General features: G+C 39.0%; 1 protein-coding gene across 5 annotated transcripts in view; it reads left to right on the top strand.

Annotated features, from left to right (window-relative positions):
- ptprz1a (protein tyrosine phosphatase receptor type Z1a) overlaps positions 1 to 27,347 on the top strand; it is a 95,125-nt gene extending 67,778 nt beyond the window's left edge. Inside the window, exons 14-30 of one of the 5 annotated variants that reach the window (XM_080866065.1) lie at positions 2,882 to 2,964; positions 6,410 to 6,495; positions 7,223 to 7,243; positions 8,253 to 8,349; positions 11,322 to 11,404; positions 13,376 to 13,510; positions 13,769 to 13,903; positions 14,293 to 14,468; positions 14,557 to 14,692; positions 16,988 to 17,134; positions 17,297 to 17,390; positions 17,483 to 17,556; positions 17,673 to 17,789; positions 18,160 to 18,315; positions 18,469 to 18,611; positions 20,951 to 21,086; positions 24,660 to 27,347. In XM_080866065.1, the coding sequence (XP_080722191.1) occupies positions 2,882 to 2,964; positions 6,410 to 6,495; positions 7,223 to 7,243; positions 8,253 to 8,349; positions 11,322 to 11,404; positions 13,376 to 13,510; positions 13,769 to 13,903; positions 14,293 to 14,468; positions 14,557 to 14,692; positions 16,988 to 17,134; positions 17,297 to 17,390; positions 17,483 to 17,556; positions 17,673 to 17,789; positions 18,160 to 18,315; positions 18,469 to 18,611; positions 20,951 to 21,086; positions 24,660 to 24,812 (1,972 nt within the window). In that variant the 3' untranslated portion in view covers positions 24,813 to 27,347. Of the gene's footprint in view, positions 1 to 2,881; positions 2,965 to 6,409; positions 6,496 to 7,222; positions 7,244 to 8,252; positions 8,350 to 11,321; positions 11,405 to 13,375; positions 13,511 to 13,768; positions 13,904 to 14,292; positions 14,469 to 14,556; positions 14,693 to 16,987; positions 17,135 to 17,296; positions 17,391 to 17,482; positions 17,557 to 17,672; positions 17,790 to 18,159; positions 18,316 to 18,468; positions 18,612 to 20,950; positions 21,087 to 24,659 lie in introns of those variants that run through there. The other 4 variants (XM_080866067.1, XM_080866068.1, XM_080866066.1 and 1 more) reach the window with 4 other exon arrangements.
- Positions 27,348 to 27,562: the final 215 nt, after the last annotated feature.

The raw sequence follows: 27,562 nt of genomic DNA, 5'->3' as shown, positions 1-27,562 counted from the left end.
ATTTCTATTTGCACTCTATACTTTTATTATGTTTTTCCTGTTTTCGCCCCCTTCCATTTTTTTTTCTTCTGCTGCCTGTCAACTTAGACAAGGTCATAATATACTATATACTATATTACATATAATCTAATAAATAAAATAACACTAATAGAAAATGATAAATAAACCGATGAAAGAAACACATGAAGAAGAGGAGCCTATAGAGAATTTAGAGAGCTCGTCTTAGAAAAGCAAAATGTGTTTGGCACATTTTTGGATTCAGATCATAATGCTAATTGCAAAACCTGCCAGACAGGACTGAATTTAAAAAAAAAAAAAAGGTAAATGGACTGGTTTTTATATAGCACTTCTGTACATAAACACTCAAAGAGACTAGGGGTTGTTGTATCCCCTCGGATTGCTGCCAGTGCATTTAGGCTTCCGCCGCTTAATGAGGACAGGATTTGTTCCCAGGTCATTTGGGTCGGGGAGCAGGTACTGACTGTTGTTTGGCATAAAAGTCCAAGCAACAGTTTAGCCTTCTTGGAGTCCCTGAAACGGGTGCTCAAGCTGCTACACCTCATTACTCTGTTGTCCTACTGGGAGACTTTAACCCTGATATAAGCAATGATAGTAAAACCTGGAGGAGTGTGACTGGCATGCACAGCCTTCCTCATCTGAAACACAGTGGTGTTTTGTTATTGCAAATCACAATTTGTCCATAATGAACACCATGTTTGAACATAATCTGCAAAGGGTGGACCAAAATCATAGTATACATATATGGAGGAGGCATATGGAACTAATCCTTTTAGCTGCAATGCTGCCTAATGTAGTATACAAAGTATTGTAGATCAATTAAATTTGTTGTTTTGGAATGTGTGAATAACCATTCAACTGCCCAATGCTGGGAACTATTGGAAGTCTACGTCAACCACTTGACTACCCTGAATTATGAACCCTCACTGATGCGACGAGACCACTCAAGGACTCTGGCTGACATTAAAAGCAAAATCATTTAAGGGATACGGGTCCTATACTCCTTTCTGCTTATAGCTCCTGTTGACCTAAACTGTGTCATTTAAAAGAAAAAGAGAAATCTTTAATCTCGTAAAGATTCCATTTATCTGGATGCAGTGTTTTCAGTAGGAGAAATACTTTATCCGAGTGAATTAACAATCATGAAGATGATTTTGTGGCTTATTGTTGCAGTGCTACTAGTTTCAGTCATTTTGCATCTGTACTGTTAGGTAAACACTAGCAGTCATCTGAGACTAAAGATTTCCTTACCTTGAGTAAGTTGTAGAACAACTATCTTAAGAAAAAAAAACTAGACTGAAGAATTAATATAGAAGTAGAATGAAGTAGAATTAATAAAGTAGAAATTATTCTGTTTGGTTTGGAAACTTGATGCAGGGCTAATCAGACTAGATTAGTGGACAGTGGGGGGCTGGCGTAAAAACCTCTGAGACCTGTTGGGAGATTGTTTTTGTTAGTCAAAGTAGTTTCTCAAAGTATTTGTCATTAATCTCCAGTGTTGGTCAAGTTACTTGAAAAAAGTAATCAGTAACTAATTACTGATTACTTCCCCCAAAAGTAAACCCGTTACTTTACTGATTACTTATTTTCAAAAGTAATTAGTTACTTAGTTACTTTTTAAAAACATGACTTAGAACCTGAATAGGTGATAAAGCGATAGATCTTTCAGCCCAATTCTACTTTTTCTGCATAATCCATCATACAAAATGTAATCAAATGGAAAAGTATCTTTTTAAAACTTGTTTTAATCTTTTAACTTTATGCATCAAGCAAAAATTAAATTATATACACAATTCTCAGATTGGAAGAAATTAGTTTAACATTTAAACCTATTTTCTGCACATTCCAGCACATAAAATAAAATATTTTTTGTGTTTACACTCACTCTTTCAAATAGATGCAAGTAAAACACAGAAGAACATAAATAAAGTCAAAGGCTCAACGGTCCTGTTGCTCTATTTTCACCTGTAAAGCAGGAGTGGGGCAGGCGGAGGTTTACCCTGGTGCAGGTCAGAGGAAGGATTGTTATCTTTTTACAAAAAACAGCTGAGCATGAGAGGTTTTTGGACCAATTTTGTGTTCTCCATTCTTTAAGCACCGGTTTGAGCACCGTTTGAGCACCGGCACCGTTTCAAAAGTACCGATTTGGCACCGGTATCGGATAAAACCTAAACGATACCCATCCCTTGTCATAGCGCACTCGGTGCTTGCTCGGAAGTTTAGGGGTTTTTTCGCTGTAAAAATAAGTTTTCTTCCCACGCAGTGAGCAGCGGACGCTAATGTTTTTGTCACTTTTTACGGAATCAAACTCAAAGTAAGGTCAGTACTTCCACTCTTTAAACGCTGCAGGCTCATACTCTCTCCCGCACTCGATATATTATCCATTGTTGATCTGCACACAGCTGTTGCCACGACCGTCGCACTCGCTTACGTCATTGTCATGAGACATTCTCACAAAAAAATCACGGTTTTATTAACACAGTAACGCAGCGTGCTTATGGGAAAGTAACCGTAATCTAATTACCGTTTTTGCAATAGTAATCCCTTACTTTACTCGTTACTTGAAAAAAGTAATCGGATTACGCGTTACTGCCCATCTCTGTTAATCTCAGAGATCAGCTCTGATTCAGGTTTTTTTCCCCATCTGTGAAAATCCCTGATGCCCATGTCTGTCCGAGACAGTACAGAGGTGCTGTCATCTGTTTACAAACCTATTAACATCTTATTTACTGGTGTTATGGGGAGATTATTTTGTATTTTCTAAAATCTGGGCTAATGCTAAATTACATGAAAGCAAAAAGCATTTCCTGCCTATCAGTGCAATGTTGATTGTCGTCTAAAGGAAGTGTTTGTTTTTCTGCAGGTTGTGTTTCCAGTCGGCTCACTTTTACATCCATGACAGCTGCTCAACCAGAGTCATCACAGCACCAGACACTGCTATATCTGGTAACATGCACACATCGTTTTGTGTGTATCTGTGTGACATATTACATTGACATGAAGTTAAAACCCAAAATTAACATCTTAACAACGTAACATAAGCCATTTGAGGACTTACATACTAGAAAAATTGCCTTAATTTCAAAAACAATATTATACTCTCAATTTTTCTTAAATATCCTTTCCAGAAATTTAACAAACACCCCAAGTTGTCAATAAATCTCTTCACTTTGCACGAAAAACAGGTCCTTAATTTCAAAAAATGTTTTGTTTCTAAATTTTCCAGCCAACAGTGTAAAGATGCTAATTTACCAAAATGTCATTAGTTTATGGAGCTGTCCTCATTTTGCTGTAAAGTTCTCACTTGTCTAAAATATCAGAATCAGAATACTTTATTGATCCCTGGGGGAAATTATTTTTTGTTACAGTGCTCCATTATAAACCAACATTAAGACAAGACAGACAATACACTAACTAAGAATAGTACAATATATACATATATATACATACATACATACATAAGTCACTCATAGATAAATAGTTGGAAAAGAAACATGTGTAGCTGTAGCAGCAAACAGTGTGTTAAGTGGATGCGTTGTACAGGGAGATGGCCACAGGCAGGAATGATTTCCTGTGTCGTTCAGTGGTGCTTTTCGGTAATCTCAGTCTCTCACTGAACGTGCTCCTGTGACTGACCAGCATGTCATGGAGTGGGTGGGAGGTGTTATCCAACATTGTCTTTATCTTGGACAGCATCCGCCTCCCCGACACCACCTTGAGGGAGTCCAGCTCCATCCCCACAACATTGCTGGCCTTACGGATTAGTTTATTGAGTCTGTTGGCATCTGCGACCCTCAGCCTGCTCCCCCAGCATGCAACAGCATAGAGGATCGCACTGGCCACAACAGACTCGTAGAAAATCCTCAGCATTTTCTGGCAGATGTTGAAGGACCTCAGTCGCCTCAAAAAATAGAGACGACTCTGGCCCTTCCTGTAAAGTGCTGTGGTGTTTTTAGCCCAGTCCAGTTTATTGTCAATGTGTACTCCAAGGTATTTATAGTATTTGTTTGTTCTCAATGTAACAACTTCATACATTACATTCATCCATTCATCCATCCATTTTTTCCACTTATCTGGAGCCTAAGCAAAGAAGCCCAGACCTCCCTCTCCCTAGCCACCTCCTCCAGCTCCCTGGGGGAACACCAAGGCACTCCCAGGCCAGCTGAGAGCTATGATCTCTCCAGTGTTTCCTGGGACATGCCTGGAACACCTCCCATGCCATGCCCATGCCCCCTCAACTGCCTCTACTCTGGGCCCTTTCCCAGATGGCTGAACGCTATCTTAGAGAGAAGCCAGCAACCCTTAGAGAAAGCACATTTCCGTTTCTTGTATCCGCAGTCCCATTCTTCGGTCACTACCCAAAGCTCATGACCATATGTGAGGGTAGGGAGGTAGAACGACCAGTAAATTGAGAGCTTCGCTTTTACGCTCAGGTCTCTCTTCATCACAATGAACTGGTACAGTGTCCACATCACTGCAGCCGCAGCACCAGTCTGTCTGCCAGTCCTCTGTTCCCTTCTCCCCTCACTCGTGAACAAGATGCCTGAGAAACTTAAATAGACTTGGAGGTACTGATTCTCATTCCCACTGCTTCACACTTATCTGCAAACCACACTCCAGTGCGAGCTGAAAGCCACCACCAGATGAAGCCAACAGAACCATATCATCTGTGAAAAGCAGAGACGAGATTCTGACACCACCCAAGTGGAAGCCTTCCGACACTTCGGCTTCCGAAATTCTGTCCATAAAAATTAAGAACTGAATCACAAAGGGCAACTCCCACTGGGAACGAGTCAGAAGGATCGAATAGCTCATAGCAACAGGCCACACACCCCACACTTCCAAAGCACCACCCACAGAATACTTAGAGGGACACGGTCAAATGCCTTCTCCAAATCCACAAAACACATGTAGACGGGTTGAATAAACTCTCATGCACCCTCAGGTATCCTTGCTAGGGTAAAGAGCTGGTCCAGTGTTCTACGACCAAGCCAAAAACCGCATTGTTCCTGCTGGATCCAAGGTTCGGCTAATCGATGGACTCACACACTGTGTTAGGTTTCTTGTGCACCACAGAGGTGACATTCTATGTCCCATTCGCTAGTTTTGGTAGCCAGGGATCAGTCCACCAAGGTCTCCACCCTTGGCCACCACCCAGCACACATTGCATGCGACCCCTATGGCCCTTCTTCGGGCTGTGCCCTGCCGGCCCCCATGGGCAAAGGCCAGACACCACTAGGCACTTGCCTTCGTTCACCCTCCCCAGGATTGGTTCCAGGGCGGGGCCCAGTATATCTATACTGGGGCTCCGGGATGATGGACTGTTCCCTAGGTTTCTGTGAATAGGTGTCTTTTGAATCGCTCTTTGCCTGGTCCTTCATCCAGGACCAGTTTGCCATGGGAGACCCTACCAGAGCACAAAAGCCCTCCGACAACATAGCCCCTGGCATTCCTGGGACACACAAACCCCTCAACAGATTCACGGAGGGGTTATGCATTGTATTCAAATATTTAAATACATTATCAATAACCTTGTTGTTGTTTTTTTCTAGATTTAGTTCAAAAATACTCGTCTCTTTTTTCCTGAGACTTGGTGTTTACTCCGTGATCTTAAGTTTGCACAAAGAGGGAAACTTTAACTTCTGTTTTAAACTTCCGAATTGAAAGCCAAATGTCATTGTATTTTATTACATGTACAATGTGCAGGATCTAACCCAACAGTTTTCACCATTTTTCATTTAAAGGTTCCAACATGCATGTTGCCTTTTCCAACATTCACAGGGCTCTGTTCCATGAATTCATCCTCCATAGTCATAATGTCAATGCATGTGTGTATGAGGAAGAACCTTCTGGGGAAAAAAGGACCTGTACTGTGACCTTCACTGTGGTGGTCAGTAGGCCATCAAGCCCTGAAACACAACTAATTTTAGTGCCATTGCTGAGAGTGCACCCAGTATTCACTGCCTAAAATAGGTGTGCCAAGCTTGTAGTGACATACTCATAAATAATTAAGGTAGTAATTACTGCCAAAGGTGCTTCAACAAGGTATTGACCAAAGGCTATATTCATAGCCGGATGTATTATGTTCACATTCACATTGTTTTCATCATTTACTTTTAATAAAGTTACAAGAATTTGAAATTATGTTGAATTTTGAGTTTAAAATTAATTTAATAGGTTTTGTATAAAAGCTGTAGTGCATACTTTCTGGATGCACTGCATACCTGTTTATTTAGTTAAATGTGTTATTATCACAACCAAGAAGTCCAGAAACTTTCTTTTTTGTATTACATAATGGACAAAAAATTGTTATTTGGAACATTTGTTAGTTTTTTGTTTTGTTTTGTTTTGTCTTTTGTCATTGTTGTTTTGTGGGGGTTTTGTTTCCTAGGTGAGCACAGGGCTTTTCCAGTGAGGGACTTTGTCAAGCATGTTGCTGAACTTCACCACACTCAAAGCTTCAAACGAGAGTTTGAGGTATGACAAAGATTCAATTATATAATACAATTTTACAGTGGTGCAATAGTTATAGCACAGAAAGACCGCTTTCATAGGGTGGATTCAAACCCAGGACCTTGTTGTTGAGCTCAGTTTGGATTTGATAAGCAGAAGATTGATGGAATTTTAAAAGTTTTATGTTTGAGTAGTTGTGTGAGTGGTGTTAAGCTGGTTTTATGGTCCTCTCAAATGTGTCCATCCATGTACACTACTGGGGACAGAGGGGGAAAGGGCTTTTTCACTGTACTCAGTGGCTAACTGACTGACCAACAACAATGCAAGCAAGAGTGGCCCACAGACCAGTTTTACTCTCTACTCACTACAGATCACAATGTCGTCTATAAACATCATCAGAATCCTGCCTAACCTCATCTGTCAACTTGTCCATTGGGAATGAATAAATAAATGAATACAGAAAACATTTGGGCAACCGTCATACTGACAGTTCGTGAAGTTGCTTTGAGGCACATCCTATTGTGCAACATCAAAAGTGTGATATGGGTTAACCCTAACAAATCAAAATGCTGATGGGAAAATATTTACAAACAGTTTGATGTGATTTCTCCTTCATGTTTGCAGGAGTTGTACTGTGACATAAAGCTATGTGGATCTGTAATTTGTAATTGTAATTTGCCCTTTTGCACTTCTTTGGTTTTTGTTACGGAATTGTCCTGCTTGTCTGCTGCTGATTCGCCCTCAACCTTAGAAACTGAAGCCCAGTTACGAGGTAAGCCCCTGGCATTTATTCATGTTGTTGCATACCACCAGATGTGTATCTGTCTTGTATTGCACGCTGTTTCCTTGTCATAGTATCAGTAAAGCACGTTTACTCTGTGGCAGCAGTAGAGGAAGGCATGACTGCATTATGTGAGCCGCAGGGTTATTACAAAGAGTAAAATGTGTGCATAAAGGTCATTTCTAGTTTCAAGAAATCCAACCAAAATCTGTTGGAAATCTGTTAAAATCTCAAAATCTTTTCTTTTAACCATGAACTGTTTTGGAAAACTAGTTGTATGAAGTTTTAAAATACATACACTATATTGGCAAAAGTATCCACTCGTCTGCCCTCACACGCATATGAGTGACATCCCATTATTAATCTGTAGAGTTGAATATGATATTGGCCCACCTTTTTGCAGCTAAAAAAGCTTCAGGTCTTTTTGGTAAGGCTTCCTACAAGGTTTAGCAGTATGTTTATAGTCATTTTTGACCATGCTTCTAGAAGCACATTTGTGAGGTCAAACACTGATGTTGGATGAGAAGACTCTGCTCTAATTCATCCCAAAAGTATTCTGTCTAGTTGAGGTCAGGACTATCACAGTACCACGCTGAAATTCACTGAGCTCCTGAGCGTGACCCATTCTTTCACAAATTTTTGTAGAAGCAGTCTGTATGCCTAGATGCTTTATTTTGTACACCTGTTGCCTTGGAAGTGATTCAACACCTGAATTTAATGTTTGGATGGGTGAATGAATACTTTTGGCAGTAAAGTGTATCTTAAGAGGGAATCTGATGCAATGTTTATCCTTGATGGTCTGATCCGCAGCTATTGCAACAGGCGTGTGGTAAGTGGTCTTGAGTCGAAAGGCGCTTTCTATCACAAGTTTATTTTACATTGTGTGGAATGTAAATTGAAATCTGCCAGTGTGCAATTGTACTCACTTATGATACATTTACCGAGACTTTAAGTTATCTTTGAAGACTCTAAGCTTTGCTCTGTGTGTGCATGTTTCTAGGAGGCACATATGTGCACTGTGGACATAGTGATGTCTACTGACAACGCAAATCATCCAGACAGCAAGACTGAAAACAGACACAGCAACAATTCGACCTGTAAGTACAGGTTCAGACAGTGTGATGTGCTTCATGTTCAAGATTCAGAACAGTTTCAGATTTCTAACTTTTACTAAAGGACTTATTTTCATCTCTTAATCACAAATAAGATGGATAAAAGGCATAGCATAGTTATGATTATGTTAGGTATTTTAGGATATTAATTGTTAAGATTTTGCTGAGTCTGTGTGCTCTGCTAGTGTTTATCAGATGCAAATTAATGTTTCTGTTGAGTTGAGGTTTTAAAATATTGTTTTTCAGCCGAAGTTCTTTTCATTAACAGGTACACATAAATACATGGTAAGGTATGTGTGGCCACAATACTCAACAGAGCACCACATATAGATTCTTCCATCACTGAGACTAGTCCCACAGTGCTACTGTTTATGACACACTGAACAAAACTATAAGGATTAGTAGTCACAAAATGCAGTTTTTAATTGATAGTTTCATTTATTAGAGAAAAAAATCTACTTAACCTACCTGGCTCTATGTGAAAAAAGTAGTTGTCCCTTCTTGTTAAATCTTGACTTAACTATGATCAACACGTATTTTTTTAAAACTGAGTTTAACTTCAATAGCCATGCCTAGGCCTGATTACTACCAGACATGTTGAATCAAGAAATAGCTTAAGTAGTAAAAACATTGTTTCCTTCATTCCCCTACTTACCTCCTAAAAATCAAGTGGATACTATTTTGGAAATAGATCGTTTTGGCAAAAGGCGAATCTCTGTCATATGCAAACTGATATAGAGCTTAAGGCCTATTACTTGGGAAAAAACTAAAAATAATTGGGTAAAAGACATTGGAGTGGATTTATCTGATGATGAGTGGAGATCTTGCTTGAATCGTATACATACCTCCTCCCTTTGCATTCGCCATGGTTTAATTCAGTTTAAAATTCTTCATCGTCTTCATTATACAAGAGAGAGGCTTTTAAAAATTTTCCCAGAAGCCAATCCTGCCTGTCCCAGGTGTGGACATAGTCCAGCAAATGAGGGTCACATGATGTGGTCTTGTCCTAACCTGGACAAATACTGGGTAAATATATTCAAAGTATTATCTCACATCAGTGCGCAAAATTTAGTGCTTGATTTCCGCATTGGCATTTTTGGCCTCAATACGAAATTAGTACATCTCAGGAAAATGCCATAGCATTTGCTACATTGCTTGCCCTTAGACTCATTCTATTCCACTGGAAGTCTGATAAGGCTCCTTCATATATACAATGGTTAAAGGAGGTGCTTTTCTTTTTACCACTGGAAAAACTTAGACACAGAGTTCTCTCATCACAACAAAAATTATCTGCGACTTGGAACCCATTTATTGACTATATAAAAACGTATTTTCCAGATGTGTGACGTACATTATCTGTTTGTTTTGTTTCTCTTTACATGAACCTCGGGTGGGGAGGGAGGGGGGTTCTTTTTTTTTCTTTTTTTAACTGTGCTTTATTTTTTTATGTATAATCGCAACGTTTTCATTTTGTTTTGTGACCATGATTTGTGTAAAGCGATCAAATTTAAAAAGTCAAAAAGAAAAAAGGAAAGCTAGAGTGCAGGCTCAAACTGGAAGTTTGTAGTGTCCAATTTCTATTCTATCATTCCAGTTTTTTTCCTTTTTAAGTTGAATATGTAGGCGAAGTATTTCATACGCAGTATTGCAGTTTTTTATGCAGCCAAAACATCAAGATTTAATTTGGAACAATAAAAAATATAACTTCTTTATCCACCAAAAAAAAAAGAATGAATACTGGTGCATTTGTTACACGTTTATATCCAGATGCTGGTCCGGAGATTTAATTCTTCTTCATTTGCTGCACTTTCAGCTGTGGCTGCTTGTTCATTCCTGAAGAGTCAAGACAGCAACTGGGTTTTCAGTTCAGAGCCACAGTAATTAGTTGATTAAGAAGCCTAAAATCAACCAATGAATTAATAAAAATCTTCTGTAGCCTTATCAACACACGGGACTAAGATAAAGCATTAGGCTACAAATTTTGGTTTTGTATATGTAAATGAGTAATCCATCCACATAAAAAGAAGAAAGAAATAAAATGCACTCAGCGCTCAGAGTATAAAAACATGTATATAAAAGATGGGCACACACCATGACATCACTCTGTTCTGTGAACCTTTTTCTCACTGTTTTAATCTTTGATTTGAGCATTTTTGTGATTGCTGTCTTTTTTATTTGGAGTCACAAGTGACCAAAATTGTTAAATAAATTTAAAATAACATGTAATTTCAAACTTTAATAAAAGGGAAAAAAAAGAAATAGCTTAAGTAGAACAGAGACAGAGTAAAAGGTTAAAAGATCCCAGAAAGCAACACATCATGCCATAATGTAAAGAAACAGTTGAGAAACAAAGTCAGTGACATGAATTAGTCCAGAAAGAGTTAAAGGCTTTGGGACCCCAGCACAGTGTCTGAAACATACCACCTCTGAATGGCTCAAAACCCTAACAAGTCAGGTTTAGGCAGCAATTAGTTTTTCACATTGGACCAGGTAGTTTTGGGTATATTTTTCCCTTAATAAATAAAATCATGATTTAAAAACTGCATTTGCTGTTTGGTAGGTTCTGTATTAAAATATGTTTACGTTTAAGTGTGACAGATGAGCAAAAAAAAAAAGAAACTTGGTAGGGAGGAAATAGTTTTTAACAGCACTATATGTTTATTTTTGTCAAAAGTAAAGTACAGTAGAGGATCTAGAGTAACTGGCCCATTTCAGGACTTTCCTCCAAGAGTTCAGGACCAGAATGTAATTGATAGTCATAAATTCTACACTCTATCAGTCGATGCTGAAGGAGAATGTCTCGTCATGCCCTGAAGCGTTTTAAATTTCAAAATTATATTTAATATCCAATTTATATGGAAGATGTCAAATTTACTTACATGTCTTTATCTAATGTAAAATGAATTCATCTAATTTTTTATCTTTACTGTCTGTGTGTGTCTGTCTTTGCCTGTCAGATGATGATACCCAGGTACACCTCTCACTATTGGCCAACAAAAAAGGAAAAGCAATGGATTACATTAACGCAAGCTACGTGGATGTAAGGAAAACATTTTAATAAGCTACATACAAACTGAGGCCTTCATCCTCACTCTGAAGCTCATTTCTGTTTATTCAGCCTCTCAAACAAATAGTCTGAGGGTATTTTTATTCCCAGAGCCACTCAACACTTCCCTCTAGTCTTCCAAAACCAAGTCAAGTCTCCCTGCTGCATATTTCTAAACCTATTCACGAGAGGGGACCTGCGAAGCTCTCTATTATGCTAGTAACGGCACCAATAAAACCTTATTTCCAACATCTTGTTGTTTTGTGAAAAGCAGAAGCGACACAAAAAGACCTCTCTGCAGTCATGGCCTCTCTGGAGAGCCGGCATACAGGTTAGAGTTGGTAAAAGCACATTGAGAATCTCTACAGCTCCTACTTTTGTCTGCTTTTGGCGCATTGACGACAACTTCATGCTGTCAGTCAACTGAAGGTTATCAAACTATTAAATGGAGTGATTGAACAGCGCTCTCTCCTGAGAACACGTGACAGTCTTTCGTAGGCTGGCCTTAACTAAACAAATCACCAGAATTCTGCCATCTTGACATTTTTGTTAAAAACACACACACACACACATATATACACACACATACACACACACATGTTTTGTTTGATTTGGCAATTTAGTCTCCAATTTGAGCACCTATACAGGAGCTTTCTTGGGCCCTTTCTCAGTAGTAAAAAAAATCTAGTAAATTTGAGTTGTGGGATTTAGATTGACTGTGAAGTGCATTTAAATGCTTCATTTTCAACAGGAGAACAAATAGGAAGCTCCAAGTGGACTTTGAGGAGAAAATATTTTTGAGCACATTTTGTTTTTAAAAATCAACTACAACAAAAAAAACGTTATCATAAAAAAGCTACAAATTCTAGTGAAACAGGTTGAACTCGTATTAGACTGAACACACCAGGAGTAAATGAAAATATGCTGGTATTCCTGAACTACCATCTCTTGTAGACGTGTTTCTAATTTTAGAGATATTGCACAAATCCTAAATATTGATTTAATATGAGCTTTGAAATATCCTGATCAAAAATGACTCCTAAGGTTTCTGAAAGTGTTACTGAAGGCCAAGGCAAGTCATCTACATATTCGTCTCCATTTTAGAAGGAGGAAATTCAAAAGACATGCCTGAGTTTAACTACATGATGTGAATCATCTGGCTTCATGGATAGATAAAGTTGGCTATCATCTGCATATTGTATGTTATTTATTCTAATAATATTGCCTATTATTTAAATGTATAATGTCAATAGAATTGGTCCTTGACAAAAAGAAGACTCAACATTTGCATGAACAACCTGGATAGATATAACTTAAACCACTGTAGTGCAATTTCTTTAAAATTTAATTAATTAAAAAGTCTGTAGTAAAATATTGTGCTAAGTGTTATCAAATGCTGCACTGAAGTCTAGCAGGAGTCTGACAGTGTGTAAGCTCACTGTCAGAGGCCATAAGAGGTCGTTAGTAACCTTTAGTAGTGCGGTTTCTCTTCTGTGATTCTGAATCCTGACTGAAATTCTTCAAATGAACCGTTCCTCTGCAGATAATCAGTTAACTGGAGGATGTTATAAGGCCTTGAGGCAATCAGATGTAAAACACAATATTCACGAGTGTTTTAAATCGTAAATTCTTTTTTGCCTATTTTTGATTTCTAATATTGTAATACGTTTTGGTTGGTTGGCCTTCACCTAAAGTTATTTATTAGTAATAATAAATCCAGATTCATAAAGGAATGGTGCAACTATACTTGAAATAGCTATCAATGTGGTGTTTAAGCATTCAGAGCAAAAACTCTAATGGACAATCTTTTTATTATCTCATTGTTTTTCACATTGCAATGTAAAAGTACATGAACACAACAAAGTCAGCAGAACAAATTTCCCATCTTGTACTTAGTACATCTTGCACATACACCTGTGACATTCTGATTTGCCAAAGATCATGTCAGCACTTTGTGTTTCTCAGGGTTTTAAGAAGCCACGGTTGTACATTGCTGCTCAGGGGCCTGTGAGGTCGAGCATTGAGGACTTCTGGAGGATGATATGGGAGCAGAACATCTGCATCATCGTCTTGATCAGCAACCTGGTGGAGAAAGGATGCGTAAGTGTCTCGTCATAGTTTCTGAAATTACATTTATATTTTTGAGTTGAAATATATATGAACATAATCTGATGACACACACAGAGTGAACTTGTGTTCACTCATGTTGGTCAGTAAAGAAAGAAATGATTCTGTAGTTTTAAAAAATATATTTTTTACACTTTTACAGTACTCTTTTATAAATATCGATCAACCAAAGAAGAATCTTTTCCATCACATTTCTTTTAGCATTATATGCATGTGTTTACTGTGTCTTAGAGAATATATGATCAGTACTGGCCACTAGAGGTGCAGGAGGAGTACGGCAGCTTTCTTGTGACTGTGAAGAGCACTAAAGTCCTCGCCTACTACACCCAGAGAACCTTCACCATCAGAAAAATCCAGGTAAAAAAGGTCAGCCTGTAGCAGTCACCCTTAAGTATCCTGTGTAATGACAGAATTTCACTTCATTTTCTTTTTTATAGCTCTAATTTGCAAAGATGATCACTTCAAGAGAAATAAAGACCCTAAAATATTAGAAAGGAGTTCCCTTAATGGGAACCAGTTGGGGTGAGGGGAAAGAGAAGAGAGTAGAGAGACTGCACTACATACAATATATTTAGATTTTCATGTTAATTGTAACTAGGCCAAGTAGGAGTGGCAAGAAATTATTTTAGGGTGGCAGTACCGCAGTAGATCCATCCATGGATGGCACAAGTTAGAATTTCACAACTCGAGTGATGTCAGTGAGTCACTGTTGGTATCTTCCTGTTACTGACTGCTTTGTTCTTGTCCACCTGCAGAGTTCTCAGAAGGGGCGGGCCAAGGAGGGGGCTAATGAGCGGACTGTGACACAGTATCATTACACCCAGTGGCCTGACACTGGCGTTCCAGACTTAGCTCTGCCGTTCCTCTGCTTCATCCGCAAGTCGTCCAGAGCCAGGACAGATGACATGGGGCCACTGATGGTTCACTGCAGGTGGGAACTGCCAGAAAGAGTTAAAAATCTCATTTTCATTGGCAGCTGAATATATATTCTTAACTCTAATATTCTCTTTGCCGCGCAGTGCTGGTGTTGGCCGCACGGGCACATACATTGTCCTGGACAGCATGCTGACGCAGATCCAAAATGAGGGCTCCGTCAACATCATGGGCTTCCTTAAACACATTCAAACTCAGAGGAAATGCCTGGTGCAGACAGAGGTCACCCTCATTCCTGTCCATACACACCCACACCTATAGCCAGTCAACACACCATCCATTTACTACCATTAATAATAATACTACTAATAATAATGACTTCTTTGTGGATGGTAAATCCTGAGTCTCTACATGGCAAGTTCAGTGTCATTGATCTGTGCACCCAGACTGGAACAACTGACATTAAATTGGAACCAAACACAGATGCAGCCCAGAAGATTAAAAAAATAAAAAACGAGAACCTCACTGGCAATACTTAGATTTTTCTTCAAGCAAACCCATGCCTTGGTATGCTGAAGCATTAGCGGTGCCTTTCACTGGAACTAAGGGGTTGAGCCCAACTCCTTAAAAGTAACCCCATATCCACCAAACATTACACTTGACAGACTCATCCATCGGGCTGTCAGACGGAGAACCATGATAGAACCATGATTCATCACTTTTCACTGCATTACGCCGCTTAGATGCAGCTGCTCGGCGATGGAAACCCACCCCATGAAGCTCTTTATGCACTGTTCTTGAGCTAATCTGAAGGCACATGTGGTTTGAAGGTCTGTAGCCATTAACTGCTGAAGACGTAACACACTATCCACTTCAGCATCCGCTAACCCTGCTCTGTGGCTTTAGCGGTCTACTACTTCAAGGCTGAGTTGCTGTCATGCCCAGTCTCCTCCACTTTGTGAACCGTAGTAGTGAGGACATTTCCCAACTGGACTTGTTGCACAGGTGGAATCCTGTCACGGTAGCATACTGAAATTCACTTCAGTGCCTCAGACTGGCCCATTCTTTCACAAATTTTTGTAGAAGCAGTCTAACAGAGGTGTCTGATTTGATATCCTGGTGGCCACCTGAATTCAATGGTCTGGATGAGTGAATGATTACTTTTAGTAATGTAGTGTAGCAGTATGATATAGAGGGGTTACAGTCATTTTGATCACTGTTGTATACACCCTCTACATTCATTCCCATAATGAGTGTATATAAACCCCTGACCACAACTGTAGACCTTTCTTTCAGCCATATTTTGATTCTGTGTAGAATTAATAAAATAAATTGAAATGATTGCTAGAGATCTTGTTAAATATAGCACTGAACAGAATATTCTTCTCACGAATACAGTTTTAGTTTCTATCTATATTTTTCACTGGCAGGCAGAACTAGAATGCATTAACAACCTTTTTTTTCACAAAAGTTCATCCTGATCCCGAAGTCCCAGAAATAATCAACTTTGAATTTTTGTGACTTGTTATTTTCTGACAGCCATCTTGTTTAATTCCATCTCCCATTTCTAAGGCCCACTAGGGTTATGATGGTTTGTCAGTTTCTATTTCATGGCTAGAACTGTATCAGGTATAAATTTAGGACAAATAAACAGAAAAATAGGGAAATAAATTATGCTGCTCCTGCGACAACTTTGCCTCGCTGTTCTAAGCCCCTGCTATAAGATTAGCATGTGCACATGCTGAAGCCACACTGAAAATAAGTCTGTGATGCTTTTTGGCCTCAAACAGGACAAAATCCAAAGCCTAGAGATAACCTAGATATAACACAAGGTGCTGCCCCCCACTCCCAAGAAAAGTTCAGCAACATAGAACAACAGAAGATGCCATCAGCAGTTTGTTTGCTTCAACAGGGAATAATGCCAAAACAACAAACAATCAGCAAACATTTTACAACAATTTATCTGATCCTAACAGGACAGCGAGTCTGTACTTGCTGAAAAGAGGTCAAATTTGTCCTCTCGAACCGAGTCTGCAACTGGAGGAATAAAATCTAAAGCTGTTGGGAGAAGTTTATTTTAGAGTTTAATTTTAAAATATGCTGCAAGTGTCACATTTTCACTGATTCATTTATTTAAAGCACATTTTAAGTGTATTATAGATTTATTGGTGAGATGATGTTTTATATGTGCAGCTCGTTAAACTGCACATATAAAAAACACTAAATGAGGCACAAACTATGTGTTACATCGTGACAGGAATAATTTGGTGATTCAGAAAATGTATGAAATGATTGTATGTCTGAGTGTCTTTACATTACTGGAATTGTGGCTACTAGAACAAAGACCACTCACCAAAAAGACCTTCTTAATTAATCGGACTAATTTGACATTCATCTGCATCAGACTGTCAAACTCCACATCTCCTTTATTAGACAGTAAGATTTTTTTAATGTTCAAATGAATAGAGTTCAATGTTTAACATTTTAAACTTCCTACCTGGCTCAGTCTCCTGTTATGAGGCTGTTAAAAAAGTTTCAATGACAAATTTAAACGTCCTGTTTTTTTTCTTTCTGCAGGAACAGTATGTTTTTATCCACAATGCCCTGGTGGAAGCCATCTTGTCTGGTGAGACAGAGGTGGCAGTGGCTCAACTGCATACGTACGTGGACAAGCTGATGACCCCAGGGCCTGATGGAGGAACAGGGATGGACAAACAGTTCAAGGTAAGCCTTACTCTCAATATGTTTCATTGAGACAGACACAGTCTCAGGCAGTCTTCATATTATCATAAACTATTATCATACTTATTATCAGACATCTTTTAATGAAAGATGGGTTTTTTTAGTTGTTTACAGTTGTTTACAGGTTTTTGATGTTTTCCACAGATGGTTTGTTACACCAATCTGAAGCACTGTGACTATTCCACAGCTCTGCAGGACTGCAACCACAACAAGAACAGGAACTGCTCGGTGATACCCAGTGAGTCTGACACACTCGTCAGTTGCAGCTGAAAATACTGCACATACACAAAAACATCTGTCTGCACAAACATGTTCTATCTCATATTGCAGTTGAGAGGTCACGAGTGCATTTGCCGACAACAGCAGGGGAAACATCAGACTACATTAATGCATCATATATCGCAGTAAGTCATATATATATATATATATATGACTCTGTGTGTATGTGTATATAATTCATCAGTAACAGCCACCGTTTCAAGTAATGAGGTCAGTAAGTGTGGCTGACATGTTCCTCCAGGGTTACAGGCACACCAAGGAGTTCATCATTACCCAGAAACCCTTGCCTGTCACCATAAAGGACTTCTGGACAATGATATGGGACCACAACGCCCAAGTCATTTTGTCACTGCCTGGGGTGAGGAACCGTTCTTTTTAAAGACATCCCTGAAAGAATCTTGTGACTACATCCTCCTGGGGCTCTTTGTACCTGTTTGTTCCTTTAATTCAAATGTTATTTTAATATTTATTTTATATCTCAAAATATCTTTTCTGGTTTAATATTTTAATGTTTTGTGGAAAATGTATTGAGGTTTTCTTGACGTGTTAGCCCAGACTAGCGATCTGTTCAGGGTGCACCATGACCTTTTGGAGAAAGTCATGCTCTCTCTACAGTATCATGGTACATACTGTAATTACAAGCAGCCAGTTTGGAAAAAATGTAGTTGCAAGTTGGAGATATCTGTGAATTGTCACGAATGCAATGTAATGATTTCCTGTGTTGGTAGATGGAGGAAGAAGCAGAGCCATTTGTTTTCTGGCCTTATAAAGGGCAGCTGATCAGCTATGAGATGTTCACTGTCACTCAAAAGAGTGAGACTCATGTTTGTCTGTCCAACGAGGACCTGCTGGTAGTTCAGGACTACATACTGAAAGCTACAAAGGTTAGTAACATGGCAGTTTGAATTCCCTCTAAAAAATGTATCCCAGCTTTAATTTAAAACCCACGCCCATAAGAATAGTTGTCATGTGGACATGAAAACTCACTCTCATGACTGACTGTGACTGATGTTTGCTGTCTTTTCTTATCTTAATAGGATGACTACGTTCTTGAGGTGAGACACTATCGTGCTCCCAACTGGCCAAACCCAGACAGTCCCCTCATTTCCACCTTTGAACTTTTCAAACTGATGAAGGAAGAGATCCTCACAGAGGACAGCCCTACTGTGGTCCACGATAAGTAAGACCCTTGGACTACTTACAATACTGTCGTCTGGTCTGATACTTGTTTTGTAATCTTTATATTATTCACGATCCATATCTATGCATCTGTCTGTCTGTGTACCTACCTACTCAGGCCTTCTTGTCCAACCTCTGAACCTCTTGTCTGACCTCTCTGTCAGGGTGCTGGTTCAGCATTTTGAGTTTATTCTGTTTTGTGATTCTTTGTATTATTGGTTTAGGATCAAGTTTTATTCCTTGAGTTTAGTTCCTTTTATGTTTTGAGTTTTTTTTGTTGTTTATTTTTCAGTTTACCTGTTTTTATTCATGTTTGTTAGCAGCCAAAATACAGTGAGGAACATAAGTATTTGAACACCCTGCAATTTTCAAAGTTCTCCCACTTAGAAATCATGGAGGGATCTGAAATTCACATTGTAGGTGCATTCCCACTTTAAAAAAAACAATTAGGAAATGGCACTGTATGATTTTTAAAGAATGTATTTGGACACCTGAGAAAAGTAGTGTTAATATTTGATACGAAAGCCTTTGTTTGCGATTACAGAGGTCAAACGTTTCCTGTAGTTCTTGACCAGGTTTGCACACAGTGCAACAGGGATTACGGCCCACTCCTCCACACAGATCTCCTCTAGATCTGTCAGGTTTTGGGGCTGTTGCTCAGCAACATGGAGTTTCAGCTCCCTCCAAAGATTTTTTATTGGATTTAGGTCTGGAGACTGGCTAGGCCAGTGGACAGGTGTCTTTAAAGAGCTCAGACAGGTGCTAATAATTTAGATTAATAAAGGCATAGTAACAGGTCTTTGAGAGCCAGAATTCTTGCTGATTGCCAGGTGTTCAAATTTTTATGTGCAGCAGTGCAATACAAATAAATTCTTTAAAAATCATACAATGTAATTTCCTGAATTGTTTTTTAAATGCTGTCTCTCACAGTGGCAATGCACCTACAATGTGAATTTCAGACCCCACAATGATTTCTAAGTGGGAGAACTTCGAAAATCGCAGGGTGTTCAAATACTTATGCTCCTCACTGTAAATGGTTACACTTTTTGTTAAAAATCAATTTTTGCCTTTGATTGTCTGCATTTGGGTCTTCATAAAAAGCTGCATGGTCTGCAGCCACAGACCGTGGCACTCCCAAATGCGCTTCTACAAGAATGGTCAAACATTCCCATAAACATACAGTTGAAGCTGCAAAGGGTGGGCTGACATAATATTTACCCTAGGAATGAAGACAAGACAAATTGATATGCATGCGATGGCAGACAAGCAAATACTTTTGGCAATATAGTGTATATAGTGGAGATGGGAGTTGTGGGTGTATGTGTGGGTGTGTTTGTGTATGTATATAGATAAGATAGATATAGATATATAAAGAGAGACGTTGGATGTCGGACTGGAGAATAATAAAAAGGCCGCTAGAAAAGCTGCAGCCACCAAATATCAGCAGAGAATAACCTAAGTCCTAAGGCGTCAGCTGAATCGGAAGAACAAGATTCGTGCAATCAACACATACGCCCTGCCAGCTTATTATCAGACATCAATAAGCTGGCAGGCCCAAGGGAGAAGATAGAAGCCATTGACATCAAGACAATCAAGCTCCTTACCATGTATGGAGGGTTTCACCTCAAATCCAGCACCCTGAGACTGTATGCTAAGCAGAAGGAAGGTGGCCAAGAACTAGTGAGTATCAGAACTACTATCCAGGATGACACAACAAAGATCCATGAGTACATCAGGAAGATGGGCACATAGTATTGCTTAGTGAATACCTCAGGCAGCAGAAACCAGAGAAAGAAGAAGAGCAAGAGCTCCCATGATGACAGACCCGCATGTACCACCGACAAACAGAAGAAGGGATATTGAGAAATCCCACCAGTAGTTAGCTAGACTGAAAGACATCACAGAGGCAGTAATCATGGCAACAAAGGAACAAGCTCTAAGCACAAGATCCATACAGGCTGGGGTCTAACACACCAGGCAAGACCTGAGGTGCAAAGATGCCCCTGAGACAATCCAGCATAACTGCAGGGTGTAAGATGCTAGCAGGCAGGGCATACATGGAACGCCATAACCAAGTGGCGGCCTAGTCCACAAGAACATGTACTGAGTATGGCCTAGAACTCCCAAGGTCAAAATGGGAGACGCTCCCCAAGGTGGCTGAGAATGACCAGGCTAAGCTCTTGTGGGACTTCCAGATACAAACAGACAAAGTGGTAATGGCTAACCAACCGGACATAATGTAGCTATGCCAAGTAGTAGCAAAATCAGGAAAAAAGAAAACACAAGAAGTTGGAGCCACATGCCCATATAATTTTATTTATTTTGTTTTTTGTTTTTTAGTGTGGGTGGGTTTACAGCAGGACTGTTCTGTGCTCTTTCGTCTCTGACTCGCCAGTTGGATGCCGAAGCGTCAGTGGATGTCTTCCAAGTAGCCAGGCTGATGAATCTCATGAGACCTGGAACCTTCAACAACATCGTAAGTTTGTCTGTCTCACAATAATTTTATTGTAATGTAATGCTGTAAAGTGTACCTCATTAAATTTGAATATTTAAAAAATATATAATTAGCATCAAAACAACAAGGCAGCTGTTTTTATTGTAATAGGCTCTTTAAATGTTGGGTTTTTTCTGTTTGTTTAAGGGTATAATATGCCTTAATGGCTGTGGCCTTTTTCAGTAGGGAGACAACAGTGAAACGGCAAGAAGCACGACAATGAGTTTGAGGTGTTGACTTCACCTCCAAATTCTCAATCTAATCAAGCATAAGCAATTGTTTTTTTCCAGCACTTATTTTGTACTGGACAAAAAAAGTCTGATCCATGGAGATACCTTCAAGGGTCTAGTGGAGTTCATGCTGTTTTGGTGGCAAAAGGGGTACCAACATGTCAATTCATTCATCAATTGTCAATTCATGTTAATGTTATTGCCACCTTGAGGTGGCAACAATCCCTTCAAGTTTTATATTGTAAAGATCCTACAATAATGCATAAAAGATCCCAAGCGCTTCAGGGCTCGCAAAATTTCAAAATCCCTGGTAGCCCTTTGGGCAGGGACTCTTCAGTTTTTGGTAGCCCAAAATAAATTGAAGTAGCCTGAATAAAAAAGAGAGCAATTTTTTGATTGATGTTTTGTTACATTAAAGTATAATATTGTAAAGGAAACAAAACATTAATCAAAAAAATGTTGAAACACAAATTACAACATTGTATAAAAATTACAATCATCAACTCAAATACTTGGTTCTAATTGAACAGAAGTTTCTATGAACTTGTAAGAACTGTGTAGGACATGAATCAGTCTGTGTCAGATCCTGAATTTGAAATTTCCACTGAAGTCACAGGTAAGAAACAAGTGGAACCAAGATCGAGGCCATTTGCTTTTTGAAGTTTGCAAAGACTGCTAAATTGTGCCAGTGGTAGTTCACTCTTTGCAACATAGTACGCTGTTTTAAACTGATTTTCAGGTTTATTTTTAGTATGTTATTTGCAATTGGTGTTTGTTCTGGGAAAGATATTGCAGACTGAGCAATAATGCATTTCTTGCATTTCTCATGGGTTCTAATGGGGGGCCTTTCTTAAAATGACTGGTCCCAGTAACAAAGGCGCTTGTCGACTCAGAAATCGAGGGAAAACCAACAACACACCCGGCAGAACATCATGTTATTTACACAAGTGCACATAAGTGGTCCGCAGGTGCGCATTCGCTGTCAAAATAAAAGACACGCACCAGATAAGAAGTTGCAACGCGCGTTTGCGTCCATACAAAAAGCACTGTTTTTGTCCACTAGAGTGGGATTTTCACGGCACATTCTGCACCACATCTCTGTGCGTTCATCATCTGTTTGAAGCCAGCTCACCTCCTGCAACCACTTTTCCGAGAATACGCGCTTCTTTTGTGGTTCGGACTCCTTCTGACATTTCTTTGGAGGTGGAGGAAAACCAAAGTAATTGCTTAAAGGAGCTTCTTCGACATCTTTAAGAGTTCTAAATAAATGTCTGTCCTCCTCCAGAAAATCTTATGTACGCAAACACGTGTTGCAACATCTTATCTTGTGCGCGTTTTTTATTTTGGCAGCGAATGCGCACCTGCGGACCACTTATGTGCAGCCCCGGTTATATAGCTCGTCATTTTGCAGCCACAGAAATTCTTTTGTCCATGAAACCATAAAGCTGCACTTTCTTTTTGCCTTATAGTCTCATTTGTCATAACTTTTCCGTTTTGTGGTAAGCTTTTCTTTGGCTGTCACTTCTTCACCCTGACCTGTCTTATTTGGCTCAGCAGAACTAAAATATAAATCCTGCTGCTTTTACACACGCACTCACATAAGCTCAGCGATTCTCTGCGCGATCAACCTCTCACATGTTTAAGCTGCGGGAGATTTCACTTGTCATGTTTGCATAGTAAGCTAACGATTGATAAGACGATGTCAGAGGAATTGGTGCGCAAATTATCGTCACTCACCAATCAGTGCTGTCGCTCTCTATACACAGTTCGCACGATTGCAAAGTGAAAGCAAAAAAGAAGCGCAAATTCAAACGAAATTTCCGAAAGAATGCAAAAGCATTGACATATATTTTTCCTTCCTATGATAGCCCGACGGGCAGGGCAGAGATAGATTTTGGTAGCCCGACTGGAAAAATCGCTAGCCTCAGTTTTTAACTTGCTCTCCTGACCTCAATTTAAGCACCACACATACCAAAAACCCACACATATGGACAACAACTTGTCAGGATGCTCACGGTTTTTAAAACACATAAATATCACATTTGATCTGAATGTGATATGGAGAAGCCTCATTTTAAAGCCATTTTGTGAGAGGAGTGCAAAGTGCTTCTCTTACAGGCATGACAGAGAGAAAAGGGGCCATTTTCTCATGTCATGCCTCCCTCATTTTAATATCAATTGCGGATTGGTTGGCCTGTGTCATAGTCCTACTCCCTCACCCCTAAGGGGCACACCTACCAGTGGCTGTCATGTGTTTTGTCAGGAAGTCTGTCAGTGGCTTACAGTCTGCACTTTTACTTCTCTTGTACTGACAATTTTGGATGCAAGGGACATATTTCTCTCTTTTTTTTTAACATCTGACAACTTTCAGTATGTTTAAAACAAACAAACAAACCACTTTTACAGTGTCTGCCACTTTATTGGGCACACTTGTTTTCACTGTACACAAACAAGCTGTTTATCTAGAACTCTTTGTTCACATCCACAGTGTTCCACATCCTTGCAAAAAACGTTTTGCAATTGAATTGTAAATTCTAGTTGTTTTAGAAGGATTTTAAATTAGATTCTGGATTTAACAGGGTCAGTACTTTTGCTGCAGTATTTTGGATCAAGTAAGAGAGATTTTTTTTTGCAGAGTCCTATAATAATGAGTTACAATAGTCCAGCCTACAAATGTATGAACTGGTTTTTCAGGAAAAACTTTTTTCAGCAAGGCAGCATGGTGGTTTGGTGTTTAGCACTGTTGCTTCACAGCAAGAATATCCAGAGTTCAACTACACCATTTGGCCAGAGCCTTTGTGTGGAGTTTGCACGTTCTCCTTGTGTTTGTGTGGGTTCTCTCTGGGTACTCCAGATCCTCCCACAGTCCACAGACATGCAGTTAGTGGGGTAAGATTAACTGATGATTTTAAATTGCCCATAGGTGTGAATGTGAGTGGTTGTCTCTGTGCATCAAATTGGATCTCCAGGGTATCCCACCTCTCCCACTGTAGTAGCTGGGATAGGCTCCAGCACTACCTCCTGAGCCACCTCGCAAATGTACAGGTCATCTAGTAATTAGAAGGTTGATGGTTCAATTCCTGGCTACTCCAGTCTGCATGCCAAATATCCTTTCGCAAGATAACCCCAAGTTGCTTTCCAATGTATCTATTGTGTGTGTAAATGTTAGATAGAAAGCGCAGAAAAAGAAGTGGATCGGTGATTGTGGCAGGTTGTAAAAAGCACTGCGAGTGGTAAGGTAGAGTAGAAAAATATGCACAGCAGGTTAGTTAAACACACAAAACTGTACAATGAACATATAATGAGTTGTTTACCCATTTTCTAGGAGCAGTACCAGTTCTTGTACAAAGCCATGCTGAGTCTCATCGGGACACAAGAAGACGAGAAAACTCAGTCCTTTGACGCTAACGGGACCATCGTGACGGAAACCACCAGCATGGCTGAAAGCATTGAATCCCTGGTACCAACGAATAAATAAAACCAACAAAAAAATACTACACTTTTACAAATGAGCAACAGCATTTCGTCCCTTCCCTGAAACCACCAACAGAGCTGCTAGTGAATCCAGACTCTTGCTACAATCACTCAAGAAATCTTGTCATTCAAGACTCTGCCTTTTGTAGATTGAGACTGGTATGAGTTTCCTCTATACAGTTTTGTAATGTGTGCCTTTTTGCTCATCTTGGATTTCTAACTGTGATATGAGCTGTAGACTAATTGTTCAATGTTTTTAATGCTGTACTGCCCTGAGACTAACTGTCAACGCCAATCTTATATTTATTGGCGCTGAGCCAAATGTGGGGGAAAAGGGAAAAGCTGCATCTTTTGACATCAAATGCTAAGGTCAAAGGAAAGACTCTTTGTCAGACTCTTTCAATATTGATTTTGTTAATGTGTCTTTAACAGAGTACTTGCTCTGTTAAATGTAAATTCTGTTTAAATTGGTGTAGCATGCTGCAGTCAAATATAAAATAAGGGTATCGAATAGTAGATTAATGTACTGTAAATAATATTATAATAATACCCTGAATGGACCAAATTTCTATTTATGCTTTTCACCTTTGCTTTTATTTTTGAAGGGTTTAATTCTAATTGCCTAGCTGCTTTTATACTATGGATTTTGTAACAGTCATGCATGGGTACTGACCTTTTTGTTTTTTTGGTTTGTTTTTTAGCTATAAAGGAATCGCTGCTGGCTTATTAGCTAAGGGATTAAATAAGGGAAGGAACACCAAAGAGAGCCTGTGAGAGTGTTTTGTTACTGTGTGTTGAACCACAAATATACCTGCAAAGATGCAACAGACACATGAACTATTAGAGGTTTGCTCAGAAGTTGGTTAAATACACTGTTTTGCATACAAGTGATGTTGGAAATTTCCAATTTAAACATTTGGTACCAAGATGATGTATTAAGTCCATTGTAGACAGCAATTAGCAAAACTGTAGATTAGCAGAATGAGTTTCAGCTCATTAATATGCAGCCTTACAGAGAACCAACAGGAGGCAGGTCAAAGGTCACAAGGTCCAGACAAAAGGAACAAAAATGAGGAGAAACAGCCTTCTGTGAGCCTGACAGAGAAGAGATGTTACCGAATCAAGAAACACCGAAAATGGAGACATACCCAATTCCATTTCTAATGATGATTCTTGTCTGTGGATTAATACAATTCCCTTAACAGAGTCATGGACTAATCCCTGGTTATTTCAGTTGATCTTTGCATGTGTTAATCCAGGCTAAGACACTGTAAGAAATGTGCCTTTTCAGGACAGAAAATAGGTCAGTGTCCAGACATATCCACATTTTAATTTGCATTTTTGACTTTTCATGAATACAAACTTAATTGGTCTCTGCTTGGTGCCCTACTTTATATAACTGCCTTTAAATCAAGAAGGAGCAAAAACGCTGATCATCTTTTTCTGAAGAGTTGAGCTCAACTAATTAAGTGATCACAAATAAAAAGGTCACAAAAAGCAATACAGGTGCAAAAGTCTGTATTACGCAATAACTGTTTTTAATATCTTAAAGCTTTGTGCTGACAAATATCAGCCATAATTGTAAACATGTACATACTGTGTATTGATGCAAAAGAAATAGTGTGCTGCAGCCTTTATCATCATTTGGCCTCTTTTGGTGTCAAGATGATATATTAAGTCCATGCTAAGCACCAATTAGCAAAGCGGTAGATTAGCAGAATGATTTTCAGCTCACTGATATCCAGCCTTACAGGGAACCAATGGGAGGTAGATAAGTAAGTAATCAATAAAAAGATAAGTAAGGGAGAACTAGTGCGTGAAATGGACAAATCAAGAGTGTGGAAAGTTCTGAAGATAACAAGAAAACTGATTGCAGCTGTAGACCGTCATAATTCTCTTCCATTTGGGTCTGTGGGTGATATGTTCCCATTGTGGTTGGGAAGTGAAGGACTATAGCATAATAACAATTATTATTTTGCTGGTAGTGCACTTCATTCATGATTCATTTCTATTGGAATTTAATTCAAATCTTCATTCTGAGCTTTCTCAGCAAATTCTATTGAATATAATGGTATCCCTAAAATTCATAAAAAAAATCATCCTGGCTAGTTGACATTAAATTCTCAGTGGATGGATTCTCAATTGATTTAAATGTTAGCGCATTTGCAATTAAATTACTGCACTGTTTGCACTAAGATCCAAGCATTACGAACACCAAGGCCTCAAAGCTACAACACCAATGAATAAGGAAATCTTGTGGAGAAAAGGTCTTCTGCAAAATGTTGGAAGCTTAAAAATGCTCAGAATGAAGGAAAAGATTCACTTTACCCAAATACCTTGCAAACAAGAGAATTCCACCTACCTGCACGGCTTTGCTATCAACATGGCTGAATCCGATGGATTCTGTAGTGCTCTAAGCTTAAAAATAAAATTTAAAAAAGCTTAAAAAATAAAAAAGGTCAGTTATGGATATAGTAACAATCCAACGAAGAAGAAATTTAAAAAAAAAAAACAGACTATTACATTTATAATTGAATTGTGACAATCCGAATCTATAAAAAATGAATAAGAAATACTTCACATAATAATTTTATTCATGCAATCATTATTTTATAAAGCAAAATATCAGAACCATCTGATTGTTTTTTACTAATCAAATCTTTGATTATTGTGAAGGTCAATCAAAAAGACAAATAAAAACCATTTGTTATTATTCAGTGTCATATTCTTGTTACTAACAGATTTAACATGAAC

Source organism: Rhamphochromis sp. 'chilingali' (assembly GCF_963969265.1).
Source record: "Rhamphochromis sp. 'chilingali' genome assembly, chromosome: 2".
Taxonomy (NCBI): domain Eukaryota; kingdom Metazoa; phylum Chordata; class Actinopteri; order Cichliformes; family Cichlidae; genus Rhamphochromis; species Rhamphochromis sp. 'chilingali'.
This window is presented reverse-complemented; position numbering and strand designations above follow the sequence as displayed.